Source organism: Corythoichthys intestinalis, chromosome 5, assembly GCF_030265065.1.
Source record: "Corythoichthys intestinalis isolate RoL2023-P3 chromosome 5, ASM3026506v1, whole genome shotgun sequence".
NCBI lineage: Eukaryota > Metazoa > Chordata > Actinopteri > Syngnathiformes > Syngnathidae > Corythoichthys > Corythoichthys intestinalis.
The window spans coordinates 39,621,498-39,639,985 of record NC_080399.1 but is presented as its reverse complement, the minus strand read 5'-3'; the positions used below and the strand labels follow the sequence as shown (position 1 = coordinate 39,639,985).

Sequence of the window (18,488 nt, the reverse complement as noted above, 5' to 3'; positions counted from 1 at the left end):
TCACCATTTACTTTGAAGTCAACACTCATACTGGCCCAAAACCGAAAATGAAAAACCGATGTCGATATAATCTGATATCATTTTAAATTGCTTTTATTTATTTATTTATTCATTCATATTATCGGCTACCTGATAAAATTGGACAACTCAAATAAATTATGTAAAAAAGTATTTTTAACCATCGTGTTTAAATAATTTTTTATGCCTCAAACATTGTTTTTTAAGGCCTGAATTTTGACATAATCCTTTTAATGACTTTTAATGCTTTTTAATGACCCGCATAAACCCTGAATAATGACATTTATGGCATCCAACTATCCACCGATACTAGAACTTTCGCTGTAAACCAATGAAAATAACTAATGTGTGTAAAAGAGTTTACAAAACAACAGGAAAGTCACCAGACAAGGAGATTTATATAGATTTGTTCTCGTACATATATATACTCTACACACTGTCATTGTGTAGCGTGTGTTTACACTCTACACAATGAATGACAAAAAATGTTTTTTTTCTATTACCAGACATGCTCATCATTGCATGAATTGTAAAATGACTGGACTGCAGATTTCTTCAAGTAGGCCGTTGGATGTTATTGAGTTATATACTTAAGTTGTCGATGAATCATTTCATAGTGTCATTGTGTCCTGTAGTTGCAGTATTCAGATAAAATAGAGTCTGTTGTGAGGAACAGTGAATACTGAATTACTTAATTACTATGTATACGATCAGTTATATTTTTCCCATTTTCGTGTGACTGACACAAAACAGTCCCTTAAACACCCACGGAACTGTAGAAAGCTATTAAGACACATTTTGAAAGACGAGATTTATGGATGACAAAAAAGTGAGCTTTGCCTTACTGATGTTTTTTCCACACTTTCACCAAGTAATGTTCATATACATAAAGGGAGCTGAAATTAGCTTTATAGTGGAGGCGTCCAGGTAGGTCTAAAAATAGCATCATCTAAAAACATACCCAAGAAATACTCAACACTGTGCAGTGGAAAATAAAGTCTATTTTTGTGCCAAGCATCAGCGTTTGAAATGTCTTCAATTGATCAAACAACGACACAGGTAAAGGTACAATATAATGTAGTGTTTTTACCTGCAGCTTCTTGACTTGTTATTCACTTAGCATGAAAAGATGGATGTAAAGGTCAGAAGATGAGTACAGTGAAGTGCCACTCGCATTGTTCTCATCTATAAACCATGCAGACATGCCCATTATCTACAGTATCCAGTTGAATATTTCACTGTCTCCCAGGTAGAGAAAGATGGGTGGAAACAAATGAAAGCATACACATATTTATTATAACACCACTTCCAAACGACAAATGACAATTCTGCCTTGTGTCCAGCAGCAGCAGCCCCCTTCTTTATCCACCGACCGCCTTTCATTTTAAAGGTTCAAACAGACTCAGACTGTCAAAAAGAAAAAGGTTTTCCCAGGGCATGCCCACACACCATTGCTGTTTTGTATGTTCATAGAGTTTGACCTTGAAAGGATCACACAAGGTTTTTCCGAATCCAGTTTAAGTCCAGTCAGAGGCTGCGGCGGCAGCTTGGTGAGCTTCGACAAGCTCTATCTTTCCGTTGTCATTGTCACTGTGTTGCACAGTTCAAAATACACATCCAGGATGGACACAACACATTGCAAAATACATGATGTGTGAAACAAACAATATTGGCATCAATATTTCACATACATACTGTCTGAATGACGTGATAAAATAATACATTGAATATTTTGGACAGCAAGCTTGCACGGTTTCATTTTAAAAATGTAACATTGTTATACATCAGATTCAAAACATCTGACATTTTGCTTAAAAATGACTCCGAAGAAAATGGAAAATGAAAATCAATCTGCCAATCAAGTTTGAACATCAGAGGGGCATCTGTAGGTCAATGCTACGGTGGCCATGTGTAAAAGAAAATCTATCGAAGGGGTTATCTGTGCTGAGGGAATAAATAAAACATATCTCTTTAAAGCTTTTCAAAAATGGGGCCATGGAAGATGAAATGCAGTATGCCGTCAGAGATTAGACACATTCAGGAGAAAAATGTAAAGTGATATGCAAGGATTTTGAAAAATGCATTTACACAAGGATCCCTAGTGCATTAAAGACACAGAGCAAATAAACAACAGAAGGTCACAGGCAAACAATGCTGACAGCTGCAGTATTAGCTGGACATGTGAAAAATCTATCAAGCGCTTGGACACTTCTATAAATATAAGAATTTGACATGTTGAGCTGAGCTTGGGATGCTTCCGTGGCTCATGCATAATATGCCACTGTGAGTTTCACATTCATCAAACATGTAATACCAACACATTTTACAAAGTGCTCATATGACGGTACAAGGCATTGACAGTATATACTGAATGTACAGTATGTTAGGCATGCAAAAAAAACTGCACACATACTGTATATCTATCTTCCATTTTAACATGGACCAATATGAAATGTTTCTTCTTTTACATAAAATACATGTGTTCAGTGACAAGGCTCGGCGGGTAAAGGGCCAGTGAGGAACAAAAGAGGACAGGAAACAAAGGTGAGGCAGACGGGCGTTTGTGTGAAAAGGCATAGTAACGAAAAGGTCCAAAAACAAAGTAGAAATGAAAGCACCGAAGATCAGACAAAAGACTGGGAAGAACAACTTACTTTAGGAACCAATTTACTCGAACCTAGGCAAGACGAAGGCACAGGAACACACAGGTGACACGGACGCTGAGATCGAAAAGATACACAAGGAGCAGGCCATGACAGGTAAAAACGATGGTAAATCACAAAGACAAGTATGGCCACCATGGCACAAACTAGCAGAAACCAACTCAAACAATGACATCGGACGTCATGCCATTGTTCTTTGTACATGTCGTGGCAAAGTATAGTTTGTCCTACAGTTACAGTAATACTTGCACTACTACAGTAGGTACATTGTTGACCTGAAAATGTAACAAGTATACATTTTGCTGCTAAAAATTACAAAATAAATACTGTAAATACATGCAATTCTGTCACATTTTGGCTGTGTACATTTTTGAAATGGACTTGGTAGTTCTTCAATGAGTGTAGCTTTACATTTTGCAATTTTGGGAACTTATTGTTACCTATTACATTCCTCTGAATGATTTCAAAACCTCAAAGTGCATTATGTTTTGGGCAAACAAGGCTCCAATGGCTGCCAAGAACGTAGTGTAAAGGTGGCATAGCAGAACTGAACAGGTGCTAATAGTGACAAATATCCAAAATATGTATTATTATTATTATTATTATTATTATATATATTTTAAAATCATAGCATTTGTTCTCAGAAACAGCGCTTAGACGAAAAGCGAAAACTAGAAATATAAAATCTAAACAATTTGGGCCATTGTTCATATATTTCTAAAGATTGAAGTACTCATTAATAGATGTCAACTAAAATTTTGACAATGATTTATTGCTGTTTTGTATTGGAACAGCACATTTGTGGGTGACTCATCGATATATAGTTTTATAACATAAATATATAACATGAGATATTATAAAGCTTAGGATCAAAAATTACATCAACGAGGTGCATCTACATAAAAAATATTAAAAGATTTAGATAATTTCCTGATCATGTTTTATATGCCCAGTCCCAATGATATATATTTTTTTACATACACCAAAAAATGTGAATAATACCAGATAAATGATGGTGTTATACATCAATGACTAGATCAAATGAATTTCTCGCACAGGCAAAATCGCTTGACTGTGTCTCATGAGATTGTGCAGGCGTCCCCAATTTTAGTACATAAGTATCCACTGAGTGTATAATGTGTTGATATTGATTCATTTGATCTCCATAGCTGTAGGCTGACCATAATTATCATCTGAAGACTATAGACTGCTTTGAAATATTTGTGAATAATTATGCATTTAGGGATACAATTAAATAATGCAGTTTAGGCATATTTTCTACACCAATTGACCAACAAAGAATGTTAACACTACTAATTGCAAAAGACTGACTTTACCTTCTATAGAAAAAAGTATGAATACATTTTCTAAGAAGACTTTAAAGAGCACAGTTCAAAGGCCTAACCTTTCTTCTGATGGATTTTTAAATTAGTGTTGCTTGTGTGATATAAAAAAGAACTGCAGACCTTGTAAATAAAGCTCATAGGTTGAGTCCTAACACACAGACTGATGGCCTTTGCAGAATCCATTAGCAGCTGAACACTGTTTAGCCTTGGCTTGGCACTGCCAACGGCAAAAATCGAAATTGGCTAGGAGTACACATCAGCGGGTATTCCAAAAGATCTGCAGTCTCTCGGAAATATACGCACATTACATGACATGGGAGCAATGTGGTGAGGTGCAGAATGGGAGACTAATCAGTCAAGCGATAGAGGCCAGAGGAGGTCTACTGGTGCAGCACTGCTTGTTACAACTGCCATTAGAGCAACACAGACCTGCAGCTAGGGAGCTGTCAATGTGAGTAATGTCTGCCACTAACCACTAAAAAGAACTGTCTAATTCAGTCTCACAACTATAAGATACATCTAAAAACAAAATATTGCTTAAACCCAGTTAAAGTTAATATTGTTCAAGGCTGAAATCGTGACTTACCAATAAAAGTTCCAAGTTTCCACGAAACTAATGCAATTTAACAAGGGGTTTCACAAAATCGCACCTGAAGAATAGTTTCATTGTTCTTTAGCCGAGTTTGATACGTGTGTCCTGGTTGTATGAGACCACCTGGAGGAGAATGGCCACATCGATGAAGATCTGGACAGAACCACATAGCCAGAACTGAGATGGGCTTTGGTTTATCACAAAGTAGGATGTCTTGAAGACGTCTCCTGCCATCCACAGCAGCACCATCTTCACACTGGAGTAAGGAGACACAAAAACATGAGCCAAAGTCCATTGCGGTTGATTAAGAGGAGACATGACTGTAGTGTGTAATCCAAATAGATTCAGGAACAGTAGTTAGGCCTATTACTAATAGCCAATTGAAATTATTTCTGCAAACAGTAAAAATCAGTTTAAGTTCCTTCTGAAGAGACATTTAATTAGTAATGAATTCTGAAACGAAATAACTAACCGCCATGAGCCAGATAACTTCAATGAACGTCAGGAAAACAAAGACTGGGTCTTTTCTGTACATGTGTACATGTACATACATGTAGTATATAGATATGTATAGAGATATATGTAATGTGTATGTCTGTACTATATGTGCATTTATATGTAGGGGTGTGTGTGTGAGTGTATGGATAGGGAGGGAGGGGAGGGGGTTTTTATTGTTATTTTTTTCCGTATGCATTTTGGTTGGTGAGGCAAGCACTGGTGTAAATGTTTGAACGGAGCAGGCTGAATTGACTCCAGGAAGAGTAGATGTACCTGTTACAACTAATGGAGATCAAAATAAATACAAATACAAATACAAATACTGCTCACAACTACCCTTAAATATGATCAGCCAGTTGCCTTGGTAACCTAGCCACAGTGTACTTTTGTGGACCTTCATTGCTTTATGTATGTTTGGGTTGAATACATTATCGTCCTGTTATAAAGAAAATGAAAAACCAATGGAGCGCAGACCTGCTCTCAAGGCCGAACTGTCTGCATCATCAAAAGCAACAATTGCACATATCGCAATAATTGCTATACAATACAAATTGAGCATACTCTACCCATAAAAAGGAGCAAACATTCATCAGCAGTGCCAACAGCCTGACGCAAGTACAGAAAAGTATGAAACATGTTCTTTATCTTGCATCATGTTACACATTCTCTGCTCTCTTGATTTAATATAATCTTAATTGTATCTAGTTCCTTGCAATATTCATGCTCGCCTTCCTTCCTTTACATTCTATGTCTGTCTGGCCTCACTTACTGTCATGTTTCTTTACTTTGTTACCCGTCACACTCAGCTCTCTAACCCCACTTCTGCTTCATGTACTCTGCCCTCCTCCTCTTCTCCACCCAGATCCCTCGAGAGTGAATACCCATTGGCATGAATGGAACATGAGTTTATACATTTTTATTAGCGCTGACTGAGCTTTAGAGAAAGAAAGCCCATCAGTCATCAAGAAGATATATTATGGGGTTCTTACAGAGGTGGGGGAGAAAGGAAAGTCAGAGGACGGTCGCGGAAACCACCAGAGAAAAAATGAGAATGATACGGATGACAGTCTATATGGGGTGGGAAAAAAGCCTAATGACCATCGGGCTATATGGACTGTACTATCCTTGAGCTGTCCTTGCAGAGTCACGTCAAAATCCCCTTCGTCCCCTGGGTTCCCTTAAGGCACTGGCAAGGAACCGTAGCATTGGCACAGAAATGCCAAAAACATTATACTCCATATTGTACTGTTTGCCCTGTAGGGGATGCTGATAGATGCTGTTATACAGGCAAAATCCCAAAGTCTGTAACATTAATGAATATGGGAGGGCACTCATTAGAATACAAAGAAAGTGTGTGTGTGTGTGTGTTTGTGAGCAGTCAAGCGATGACGTCATTTCAATCTGACTGTTCCCTTTTCGATTTTCTTATTAAACTACCCAACCATCAGATTTTTCTAAGCAGACCCTCTTATGGGAACCCAGTCATCATGTTCTGTTGTGCTGATTCAAGCACATTCCATAACACTAAAAACTGAAAAATAAGTAATGTTTGCACCCTTTTCAAAGCAATGGTCATTTGCTGAGCTACGGCTTATCATTTAAAAGGATTTTGGACCTGCTTTCAGTTGCGCGTGCGATAACTGTCTATCTTCTTAAAAAAGAGATGACAATCTGATAACAAAACAAACGTTATTTTCTTCAAAAGATGCCGCGTGCCTCTGTTGTCCTCTACTGCCATTCCTGCAGCAGTCTGTCTTTTTCCTCCTCCTCATCCTCTGCCTCCCAAAGGCTGCCAGATGAGAGCTTGTTTAGAGCACATGGGATTCTCACTGACTTTCTGCTCCCTTAACAATTTAAACTTTCGGGGGTAAACACAGCAGCTTTTAAAGAAGTTGCTGCAAAATAGTACAAAACACAGAGCTTTGCTTCTCAGAACCTTCTTCAATCTTATACAGAACTATTTTGTATCTTGATTCTGAAATATTTTACTAGCTATGTGAAAGAGAGATTCAGCCCTTTTACAAATGTCCCTGTATATCAAAGAAGAAGCTAGAGGGTTATTCAGGAAGAAGAAACTGATTTCATGGCACATTGCTTCAGTTCGCAACATATTGTCATAGACTGACTCAGTGAGCATTTGAAAGTTTTGAAATGCAGATCCAGGACTTTCACTGTATCTTTGGTCACATTGCAAACAACATTTATCTATGTATTTACTTATTTTATTTTTTTCAAACTCAACTAAATAAGGTCTGACAAGTACAGGCAGACATAATGATTAATTTTAAATAGTTAATGACTACACCATTTACATCAGTCTAATGCTGCCTTCATGGGATGTCGTACTTATGGTTAATACCACTTGTCGAGTTGAAAATTGCAAGTGAATGCCCCCTCAAGTCATATTTTCTACTGGAGAAATGGTATTTTAATGACACCTGATATTCCCCGATGGATGGACCTTTAACTTTTCAAAATGGTGGCGTGCTAACAAGAGATTGTGAATGTTAAGAAATAATTACTGTAATTTCCCGAATATAACGCGCACTTTTTTTCCCCCAAAATTAACTTGTAAAATCATGGTGCGCATTATAAACGGTACATGGATAGAGACAGAAATACATATATGTTATATACTGTATATATATATATATATATATATATATATATATATATATAAACCGATTTTTTTAATTGACACGGCCATGTTGTGTTGAAGAAACGGATGCGGTGATCCGTTGCCGACCATTACGGTACGTGATGTCACCATTTTTTTCCAGTAATACTTTACTCTGATCGGCCGAATGATTTCGTCTGTGTTAAATTCTGCTTTTTTCACTCTTCATAAAGCAAAGAATTTAGTTTGTTGAACTCATTTGAGTCAACGTTTATTGCAGCTCCGCAACTCGGACCATAATAAACGTAACAACACAGACTTCCTGTGTCCGTCAACTATATCTGTCCCTCGGGAAACTCAAACCCAAATAACAATAGTTCCTATTGTTACTGTCGTGTTGACAGCGATGAGCTCTCGGATTTCCGACTTACGTTCTCACTTTCATTTTACCGTATCAATCCATGGAGGAAACATTTATTCATCATGATGAAACGAGCAAGTTATACAGCAGCCTTTAAAAGAAAAGTCACATCTGTTTTGTTTTCTCCTGGATTCTGGTAAGTTCAAGAAGTTATCAGATCATATTATTACCGTACATATTGTCAGTTTACGGTAATGTTTTGAACTACCAATGTGCTATGCTTGTGCTGTGTTTCACCAGTCAGTAAAATGACATTTCTGTATCTGTACACGAGCTCTGTTTTCTTGTATTCTTCTATTTATTTATTTATGCTAAAATTAGCGTGCGCGTTATACACGAGTACAATAATTTCCCCTAGATTTTACAAGTAAATTTGGGGTGCGCATTATACACGGGTACGCCTTATATTCGGGAAATTACGGTGAATAGAATTATCATTATCATCAATTTACACTTTTTTTTTTTTTTTAAGGTCGGCACAATAACGTAGAGTGCACATTTATAAAATTCGTATTTCTCAACTAAGCGTTTGCTATAATGTTTGGTTATAAACAAAAACTTACTTTTTCAATTACGATGCACTCTTCATGTTGTAGTAGATGAATACATAGGTAAAAAACAGTTTTGCCCACACACCATACCAAAATAAAATCCGTGTCTTTTTGTTTTTTGTTGTCCTTTTTTTTTTTCTACGAAAAAAAAAAAAAGCATACGAACAGGACATACTCGTAACTACTAATTAGCAAGTGGTAAGGATAATCTTTCCCAGAGCATGTGAAGGCAGCATATTTTCAGACTGCACTTTCTACATGATTTCTGAACCATATGACAATGCCCCAAATATCATACCAAACTCTGCAGACCTTTTTACCCAGCTAAATTATTTATTCCCCTCCCTTGAGGTGATTTAATTGCTCAAGAGATGACAGTCACCGTTATTAATAGCATGTCATTGACACTATAATTACAGCGAACAGGTCACCTGTACAAGTATAGTCTCAAAGGCAATGCACAGAATGGAGACTAAACAATATTTATAAGTCATCATCTTTGGCAGCCACACATCCAATTGCCACAGTTGAGTCTTTATTTTGCCAATCTCACACAGCGCCATGTGCCAGAGGGCCTATTCATTGCAGGACTTGATTTGGCTGCATTGACAACTGATGAAAGACTGAGCAAACAAATGAATGAATTTGGGCCAAAGTGACGCTTTGTACATGCATGGAGAGAGGAAGTGATCACGGCACTGACTGATAAGACTGAGTGACGACAACATTTTATATTAGCAAATACATGTCAGTCCTTAACCTGCAGTGTTTGGTTTTGTTTGTGTGATAGACCAAATGAACCATGAACCGACATTCTAGCACTGCATCCTCACAGAATTGTACATCCATGACACACTCAGTAGCTCAGCATTGTCATGTTGCATTGATCGGTCCTGACCTCGCACTTTCATCCCAGTTAAGTGCTGAGAAATAAGAGTGGAAATGGTGAACTGGTGAACTGGATACTTGAGGGATAGATTTAAAAAGAGCCGGCCTGCTGTGGGTGAAAGTGGATTTAGGTGAGGAGAAAATGACAAGAGATGGATGACAGTCTAGCAGAGTATTGAACTATCCAACTAATCTTCAGAAAAGTGAATAAGAAAAAAGTAGAAGAAAAAAAACCAACACTTCAGTGCATTTGCAATGAATGAGAACAGGCTATTGACACCAAACTGTTACTAAAGCAACAACTTTGAGATTTGAGCTATGTGTCATTTGTATCGAAAAGAGCAATTTTGAAGTGAGCAAGCTGCGGATGGTACTGTAACATACGGCCTGGAGCTAATGTACAGATGTTTGAAGCTTCTATCACTTCTTTTTTCAGCACAACTTTGCATGCGCGCGTCGAAATGATGAGTTCACAGATGCTGGTTAGTGCTTCTATCTGTATCCCACACACAAAGATGTAAGAGAGGATTTAACAGCATGGCATTTCTCTTGCAGAACGACTGTAGGCCTACTAACTATGAATAATGCATGTTTATTGATTGCACATGGGCAAATGCAGAAAAAGTTAAAATACGTTTATGTTCATGGATTCTACAAAATAAAATAAAGGTTAGGTGAGGAGGTGTATTGGTAAGTTTGCCAGAAGTTATTTCAGGGCATTATAAGAGAAAATAAAAGTAAATAGCCTGTTTGAAATCACCTCTTTCCTTGCTTATGACTTGCCATAAACAGCTCATTGTTTTAATAAATATGAGTTGGGCAGAGTTTTGGCTAGTGTAAATTATAAATATATTTAAATTATAAACTAGAGAAGTACCGCTATTATAAATTATGGCCACTAGGCAAGGCAGCAAATTTATTTATATAGCACAATTCAGCACGAGGCAATTCAAAGTGCTTTACATCACATGAAGATCATAAAAATCACATTAAATCAATAGAACGTAAAAACAAAGACAATCAAAACAGGAAATAAAATTATACATAAAAATCGCATTTAATCACGAATAGAATTTAAAAAAAAATACTACTACTACTACTACTACTAATAATAATTGACATCAGCAATGGATATAAAGCACAAGAGGAATAGAAAGCAAATAGCTTGAAATATATAGACAGTTATGGATCTGCTGTGTTAAAGAAAAGCGTTTTTATCCCTGATTTAAAGGAGCTAACAGTTTGAGCATACTTCAGACCTTCAGGTAACTTGTTTCAGAGGTGAGGAGCATAATAACTAAATGCTGCCTCACTTTGCTTGGTTCTTGTTCTTGGAACATACAGGAGACCGATTCAAGACGACCTTAGGGGTCTAGATGTTTCATAGGAATCTAACAAATCAAGCATGTATTTTGGTCCAAGGCCATTAAGTATTTTGTAGACGAGCAGTGGTATTTTATAGTCTATTCTTTGACTCACTGGAAGCCAGTGTAACGATTTCAAAACTGGTGTAATGTGGTCCAGTTTCCTTGTATTTGTGAGGACTCTGGCTGCAGCATTCTGTACTAGCTGCAACTTCTTGACTGATTTTTTTTTTTTTTTTTAATCAATACCTGTAAATATTCCGTTGCAATAGTCCAATCTACTGAAATGAATGCATGCATAAGTTTTTCTATGTCTTGTTGAGTCAGATGCCCCTTAATTCTGGCTATATTTTTTAGGTGGTATTAAGCAGATTTAATGACGGACTTTAGATGGCTATCAAATTTTAGGTCTAAGTCAATAATTACGCTAAGATTTCTGACTTGATTTGTAGTTGTAAGTGGCATTGTGCAAAGGTGCCAGCTTATATTTGACCTTTCCTTTTTTGGCCAAAAAATTATCACTTCTGTCTTCTCCACATTTAGCTGGAGAAAATTCTGGCACATCCATTCATTGATTTGATGAATGCATTTACTCAGGGAGACTAAGGGAGTATAATCATGTGGGGACACAGAAATGTAGTAACGTTGTAAAGTTGTGTGTCATCTGCATAGGTGTGATAGGAGATGTCATACTGTTCCATAATCTGAGCTAGGGGAAGCATACAGATGTTAAATATAAGTGGTCCAAGAATTGACCCTTGCGGGACTCCACACAAGAATTTGGATCGTTCTGACTGAATTACAGCATTAGATCTCTTTCACAAACAAAAAGACGTAGCGGTACCGAGTAGAGAAAATGGTGCATCTAAAAATGGTACATCTTTAAAATCTTCCCCATATTAAAGATGTGTATGTGACAGTTAAATCATTTGGGGATAGTATCATGACAGAGAGATAAAATCGTTTAGATTAAAAAGCAGAAGTAATGAGTAGGAATAATTGACCACCAGAGGCACTTGTGGGTTTTAGCACATAGTAATGGTGAATGTTGCATTTCGTCACAGCTCAGCTCGTCAAGTAAAGAAGATATATTTTACCAAGCCGACCTGTATTCCTCCAATCATCAGCCGTGCCAAGCGTGAAAATATTATGTTGACACACGGTTGATTATTTTTAAATAAATTTTAAATTATTTTTGTTAATGGTTTTTAAAATGCCACAGTTCAGATTTTTTAGATCTTTTTACAACGAGCCCATTTTCTCATTTTTGTCCCCTTTTAAAATACCAAAGTTGAGTGAAGGCAACCTATATTCTACTACCTGTTATACGAAAACAGAATATGGATGAAAACAACAACAAAAAAAGTCAAATCTTTTGATAGGATCTATATTTACATACTGTAATCAAAAAAAAGAATATGTGGGCCTTGAAAGATTGGTCAATATGTCTATACTCAGCTGGCAATCAAAGGGTTGTTTTCCACAAATGCTGGCAATAACAATGTGAAATATGTATTAAATATAGTAATGACAAGCTATTGTGGCGTAGTATTTCTTCATCCATCAAATTTCAATACTGCTTTTCCGCTATGGTGCTTATACCAGCTGACTTTGGGAAAACGGGACCACATCCTGAATTGGATTGCTATGATGGCATTAAAATGGCACGAGGCAAGAGACGGCCTGCCACACTATCTCTGATAATGAAATGTTGCTTCCACCAAAGTCAGATGAGATATACCAATATTGCATCAGCGACACCATTATTGTACTGTATTTATCAAAACATGTTTACAAGAGTTCAAGGAAAAGTCGGCAAAAGTCTGAAAAAAAAATGAACGAAATGAAATAACTTAGCTCCTGTACAGGTTCCATCAACAATAGATAGATGCATGAATGCATGAACACCCTCTCTGTAGTTGCTAATAGTTTTGCAAAGACAGTCTATCCTTCACTTTCCCAGTATAGGCTGCCCTTTGGGAAGTCATGCTGGCTCAAACAGGCCACAAAATAATTTGAGGTCATCACCATGTTTGCACCATATCCTCTAGGGGCTAATGTAAAGGTATTGTGGTTCTTGTGGCCGTGAGGTAAAGCCTACCTCCATAGAAACATGAAACCGTCATCAGGCTGCTATTGAGTTCTGCTCACAATGGAGAGAAAAAAGCTTTTAGTTGCGAAGATGTGTGAGAGCATGTCAAGGACAACACAAACATACACCTGCTCTACACATGCCTCTCTATTCACTCCCTGATGACAAAAAAGTGGAACTGTAATTTTTCATCCTAAAATGTGAGGATTTACTGTATGTGAATTTAGTCCACAGTAGTAATCAAAAACTCAAAACACCAAAAGAGATTCCACTTCGCTGTTTTATGCAACGTTGCAACTATTTACATGGAAACACCCTGATGGAAAACACAGAAATCAAATAGACTATATAATGATCAGTCAAAAATGGTTTACCAGCATGAAGGACTGTAGGACCCGACCAGGAGCAGACTGTGATACTGATCATATACTATTAACAGCTAAACTGAATATTAAGGCATTCAGAAAGAATCAAGAGAAAACAACAGCAGTACGCTATGACCTCAGCAAACCCAACAACACAGATATACAAGCCAAATACACTATCGAGGTAAAAACACGATTTGATGTTCTATTAAATGCCTGCACCGAAGAAACCACATCTGATGAACAATGGGAGAGCATGAAAACAGAATGGAACAAAAGTGCAGAAGTAGTATTGGGGAGAAGGAAAACACAAAATACAAAACCTTGGATAAGTGAAAAAAACGATACAACTTGCCACGCAAAAACACGATGCGCAGAATAAGGGAGACCAAACCACTTACAAGATATTACAGAGCGAAGAGAGAAAACAGGCATGGGAAGACAAGAACGCATGGCTGGAAAGCAAATGTGCAAACATAGATAAATTTGACAAAAACAACAGAGCTAAGGAAATCCACAACCAAATCAAAGAAATAAAACAAACTAGTTTCGTCTCAAGACAGATGACAGTCAGGGCCGAAGATGGCACTATACTTATTGACCCTGTAGAAGTCCTTAAAAGATGGAAGGAATATGGAGAAGTATTGTTTAAAAGCCCCTCACAAATAGACACACCACAAAATCACAAAGTCCCTGAGTTTGAAAAAGAGCCACCCCCTCTCCTGCATGAAATTCAAGCTGCAATATCTAAAAAATGGGAAGTCTCCAGTACTTGATAACATCCCATTTGAACTCATCAAGCATAGCGGAGAGATTGCCGTAAAAGCCCTGCATACCTTAATCACGAAAATATGGGAACAATGCACATGGCCAAGGGAATGGAAACAGCAAGAAATGGTAGTAATACATATAAGTGGAGACAACAGAGTTTGCGGAAACTACAAAACTATTGCACTCATAAGTCATGCAAGTAAAATACTCCTGTACATATTACTTCAACGAATCAAAAGAAAAATCGATTTTGAACTGAGCGAAGAACAAGCAGGTTTCAGAGAGGAAAAGTCAACAGCTTATATGATGTGTGCCCACCAAGTCATCCTCGAAAAACTGATTGAAACAGGAAAGGAAGCAGAAATAATCTTCATAGACTTCATAGCAAGGCTTTCGACATTTTTAACCATCCAGAACTGTTTGAAACTATGAATTACATGGGCTTCCCACAACACCTGAGACAATTAATCAGAATCTTGCACATAGACCAAGAGGCGGTCATCAGATGGAACAACCACCATACAAAACCATTCAAAATTGGGAAACGGGTGAGACGACAAGGCTGCATTCTATCATCACACCTTTTCTCTCTATACACAGAGCAAATAGTGAAATGGACAGGAAAGGCATTAAAATTGGAGGAAGACAAATATCAAACTTGAGATACGGCGATGACACTGCACTATTTGCAACAAACCACCAAGGTGCAACAGACATTATTGACACTCTAAACAAAAAATAACAAGACAAACACCTGCAGCTAAATGCTAAGAAAACAAAACACATGCACATTGGACAACAACATACCCAACATGTGACGGTCAACGGAGAACAACTACAGACAGTTGTAGACTTAAAATACTTGGGTTCAATTAAAAGTAACACAGCAGACTGCACAAGACATCAACAGACGAATTGGAATAGCAAAAAGGAAAATGATCGAACTAAACAACATTTGGAAAGACAGAACATTAAGCAATGCCCTGAAACTCAAGCTACTGAGGAGCTCATTTTTACAGTGATAACATACGGAGCAGAAGGATGGACCATCAAACAGAAAGAGGAAAAGAAAATACATGCAGCAGAAATGTGGTTTTACCGAAGATTACTCAGAATCAGCTGGAAAAAAAGAAGAACAAATTTAAGCATTCTCAAGGAGCTAAACTTCAAGCGGCAACTTCTACCAGCAATAATTGCAAAGAAAATGTCTTACTTTGGACATATAAGCAGGAACAGAAAGTGCAGCATGACGAGAGACATAATTCAAGGAAAGGTGGAGGGTCGACGTAAAAGGAGAAGACCAAGAACGGCATACATGGACAACATAAAGAAATGCACAATACAGGAAGCCTTTAGGGGACAGAAAAACCTGGAGACAGTCAACAAAGGAGGCAGCACGGTCAGCAAGCGACAACGTCCACGCTGGATAGTGAGTGACGGAGTGAGTGAGTTCATATGATTTGCGTTACTTACTGGTATGTGCAGTTTTGTGTGATTTTGCTTTCTTTTTTATTTTTTTATTTTTTGTAGTTAAAAGCGATTTAATTACCCTTTAATGTCAGTGCGAACAAAAGTAACTGTGGGCGACTGAGTTGGAAGAGAACAACAGACAAAACAAATTGAAATGAGTAAAACTGGCATTTTCAAGGGTGTCAGAAAGTAGGGAGGGCAACAAGATGTCGAGCAGGTGGTGCTCCAGAAAAATAATGTCACGATGGAAAAAAGCACCAAATCACAATGTAATCCTAAAATGTTTGTAGATGTAATAGTTTTTGTCTTCAATGAGGTCTTGACTTGATTTGTCTTGGCATGGTGTATGGTTACTGTCAAAACAAGTATGCACGATTAGGCATTCGTATTTGTACTGTATTATGTTGTCAATAATTAAGTCATAAAAAATGTTTTGAGGTACAGTTTTTTTTCTTTGGAATATGACAATGAGAGATTGTAATTTTAATTGTAATCACACATCTAAATTGTTTGTTTTAATTGTTTAAATGTGAAAACAAATGTAAAAATTAGGGTTGCAAAGCGAAGTGGACGGAAGTCTAATTTCCACATACTAACTTATACTATATAACCAAAAGTATTTGTTCACCTGTCTTGAATTAAACATTAAATGCCATCCGATTCCTAACCCATAGGGTTATGACCTTTTTCAGCTACACACATTGCTCAATGGACTAAGAAATGTACCGTTCGCCTCGTAACCTCTAAACCCAGACTCGTCCATCAGATTGCCAGACGGAAAAGCCTGATTCATCACTCTACTTTTAGTAATATAGTTTATGTCTGTGGTTTAGGTGAGTAAAATAAAAACTTTATATACAAAACAAACAATGACTACCGTATTTTCTGCACTATAAGGTGCACCTAATAGTCTTAAATTTTCTCAGTGCGCTTTATAATCTGATGCGCCTTATATAGACAAGTTTTCGAGGTACTTCCACATGTCTGCTTGCAAATTCTGTTTTAGAATTTCTCCATCCAAAACAACAGTGGAGCTGGAGTAACATTACTAATCAAAATCCCTTAAATAAGACAATTTAGAAATACCGCACCTATCTGCCATCATCACGACAGGGGAGGACAACATGTTCATGAAGGTAGATGTGGAACCAAGCTCGTGCCACCACAAAGACCGGGTGTTTTTGTAGCCATGTTGCCGCTGTGTTATGGAAAGTATGTTCTTCCTATCCTTGCATTTTCAGGTGTCCGGTGCTCAAAAAATACTGAAGCTAAATTCATGCGCATGAAACGACTTGTTGCCTTTGATATTGTTATTACGATGATGATTGTAATTATGATGATCTTTAATATTATTTACAACAACTACTGAGGCTGCAACACATGCTATCTGCTGCTAGCCTGTTGCTATTCAGTACGTGTAGGATGGCACAATTATGTCAACGCATAAATACAAGTGTTGCAAGTTTTTTGTTTGTTTGTTTACAGTTGTAAAACGCTGTTAGGCAAGGGAAGATGAGTTGATGTGCCTCAAGGCAACACTTAATATACGTTGATGGACATATATCGAGACTACGTCATCCTACCCGGGGGCAGCCGAGAGGCTGGAGGCGGTGGCTCGCCTTGCGGCGGACCATCAGCTCAATCCCGAGATCCAACTACGAGCTTTTTAACAGCAGCAACTTTAAGATACGTTGTTGGAACCGGAATGACCGAGGATAGCAGGAGAAAGCCCGTCTGGAGGCTGTAATGTCGGGTGAAAGTTTGTAGAGGCTCCGGAGCTCTGCTGTCTGGTATCAATTTCTTTTATGTTTTATTTCCCATAATTTTAAAAATTGTGATTTATTGACCTCTTTTGCATATGCACCAATCCTTTTAAATAAAACAAGAAATGGAATCATATTGTCCAAATGTTTTATTGCGATCAGTATATGCAATACAAAAGAATGACATACTATTTTTGTTGATATGTACATACCTTGTAGTATTTCCTTTTAACAACAAAATCCGTGTCAGCACTTCTGCATTTGGCAAATGTAATATAATTTGTAATTTCACCTCATTTTGGTCACTCAAGTGGCCGCAGTATCAATCTATACCACTATACCTTAACATAGGTTGACAGGTTGTTATAATTTTGTCCACAAATGATGAACACAGTGATAAGAGCAATCATACAATTTCATCTACGTCTCATCTACATTGTGCTGAATCTATTTTTGGAGATTCCGCGGGTTCCTCTGGCTTGATTTTTCAGTTTTAACTTTGTCAACACACTGCTTACTTCGACCGCAATTCATGTTGTTCTTTCTAAACCTGAAGTTCGGCGCAGACATTTTCCAAGATGGCGCCGTCCATATTTTGCTAAGCAAACTTGTCTATATGGATGAATTTTGCTTAATCATAGCATGACATTACTACCATTTATTGGATGCATAACGCAATCCCAACCACTACTATGACTATTACTACGGTGCCTTATAATACTGTGCACTCTATTTACGAAAACTGTTTTAACATAGGCCATTAAACGGAAAGTACAGTATTAATTATTTCCCCCCCAATTTACAAGACTCTTATGTTGGACATCCTCAAATCCCTCTGTAACAAGATGATAAGAAAGTATCTTAAACTTTTTCATTTTATAGTCTCGCTTGATTTTTATACTATTTGTTGGAATTGTTGTGCATACAATTAACATTTATGCTTTCCTTATTATAGTAGGTCACGAGATAGGATAACTTCTGTATAGTCAGCCTTTCCTTTGTCATTGGCCATGAAGCCCCCATGTAGTCTATGTATTCTATTCTGTGTTCTATGTTGCTTTGCTGCCCC

General features: G+C 37.4%; 1 protein-coding gene across 2 annotated transcripts in view; it reads right to left on the bottom strand.

Moving 5' to 3' along the window:
• Positions 1-1,217: 1,217 nt before the first annotated feature.
• The window catches only part of si:dkey-246g23.2 (solute carrier family 66 member 2), a 65,337-nt gene continuing 48,066 nt past the window's right edge, over positions 1,218-18,488 (bottom strand). For both annotated transcript variants that reach the window (XM_057837352.1, XM_057837353.1), the window contains exon 5: positions 1,218-4,875. In XM_057837352.1, the coding sequence (XP_057693335.1) occupies positions 4,701-4,875 (175 nt within the window). In that variant the 3' untranslated portion in view covers positions 1,218-4,700. The remainder of the gene's footprint in view (positions 4,876-18,488) is intronic.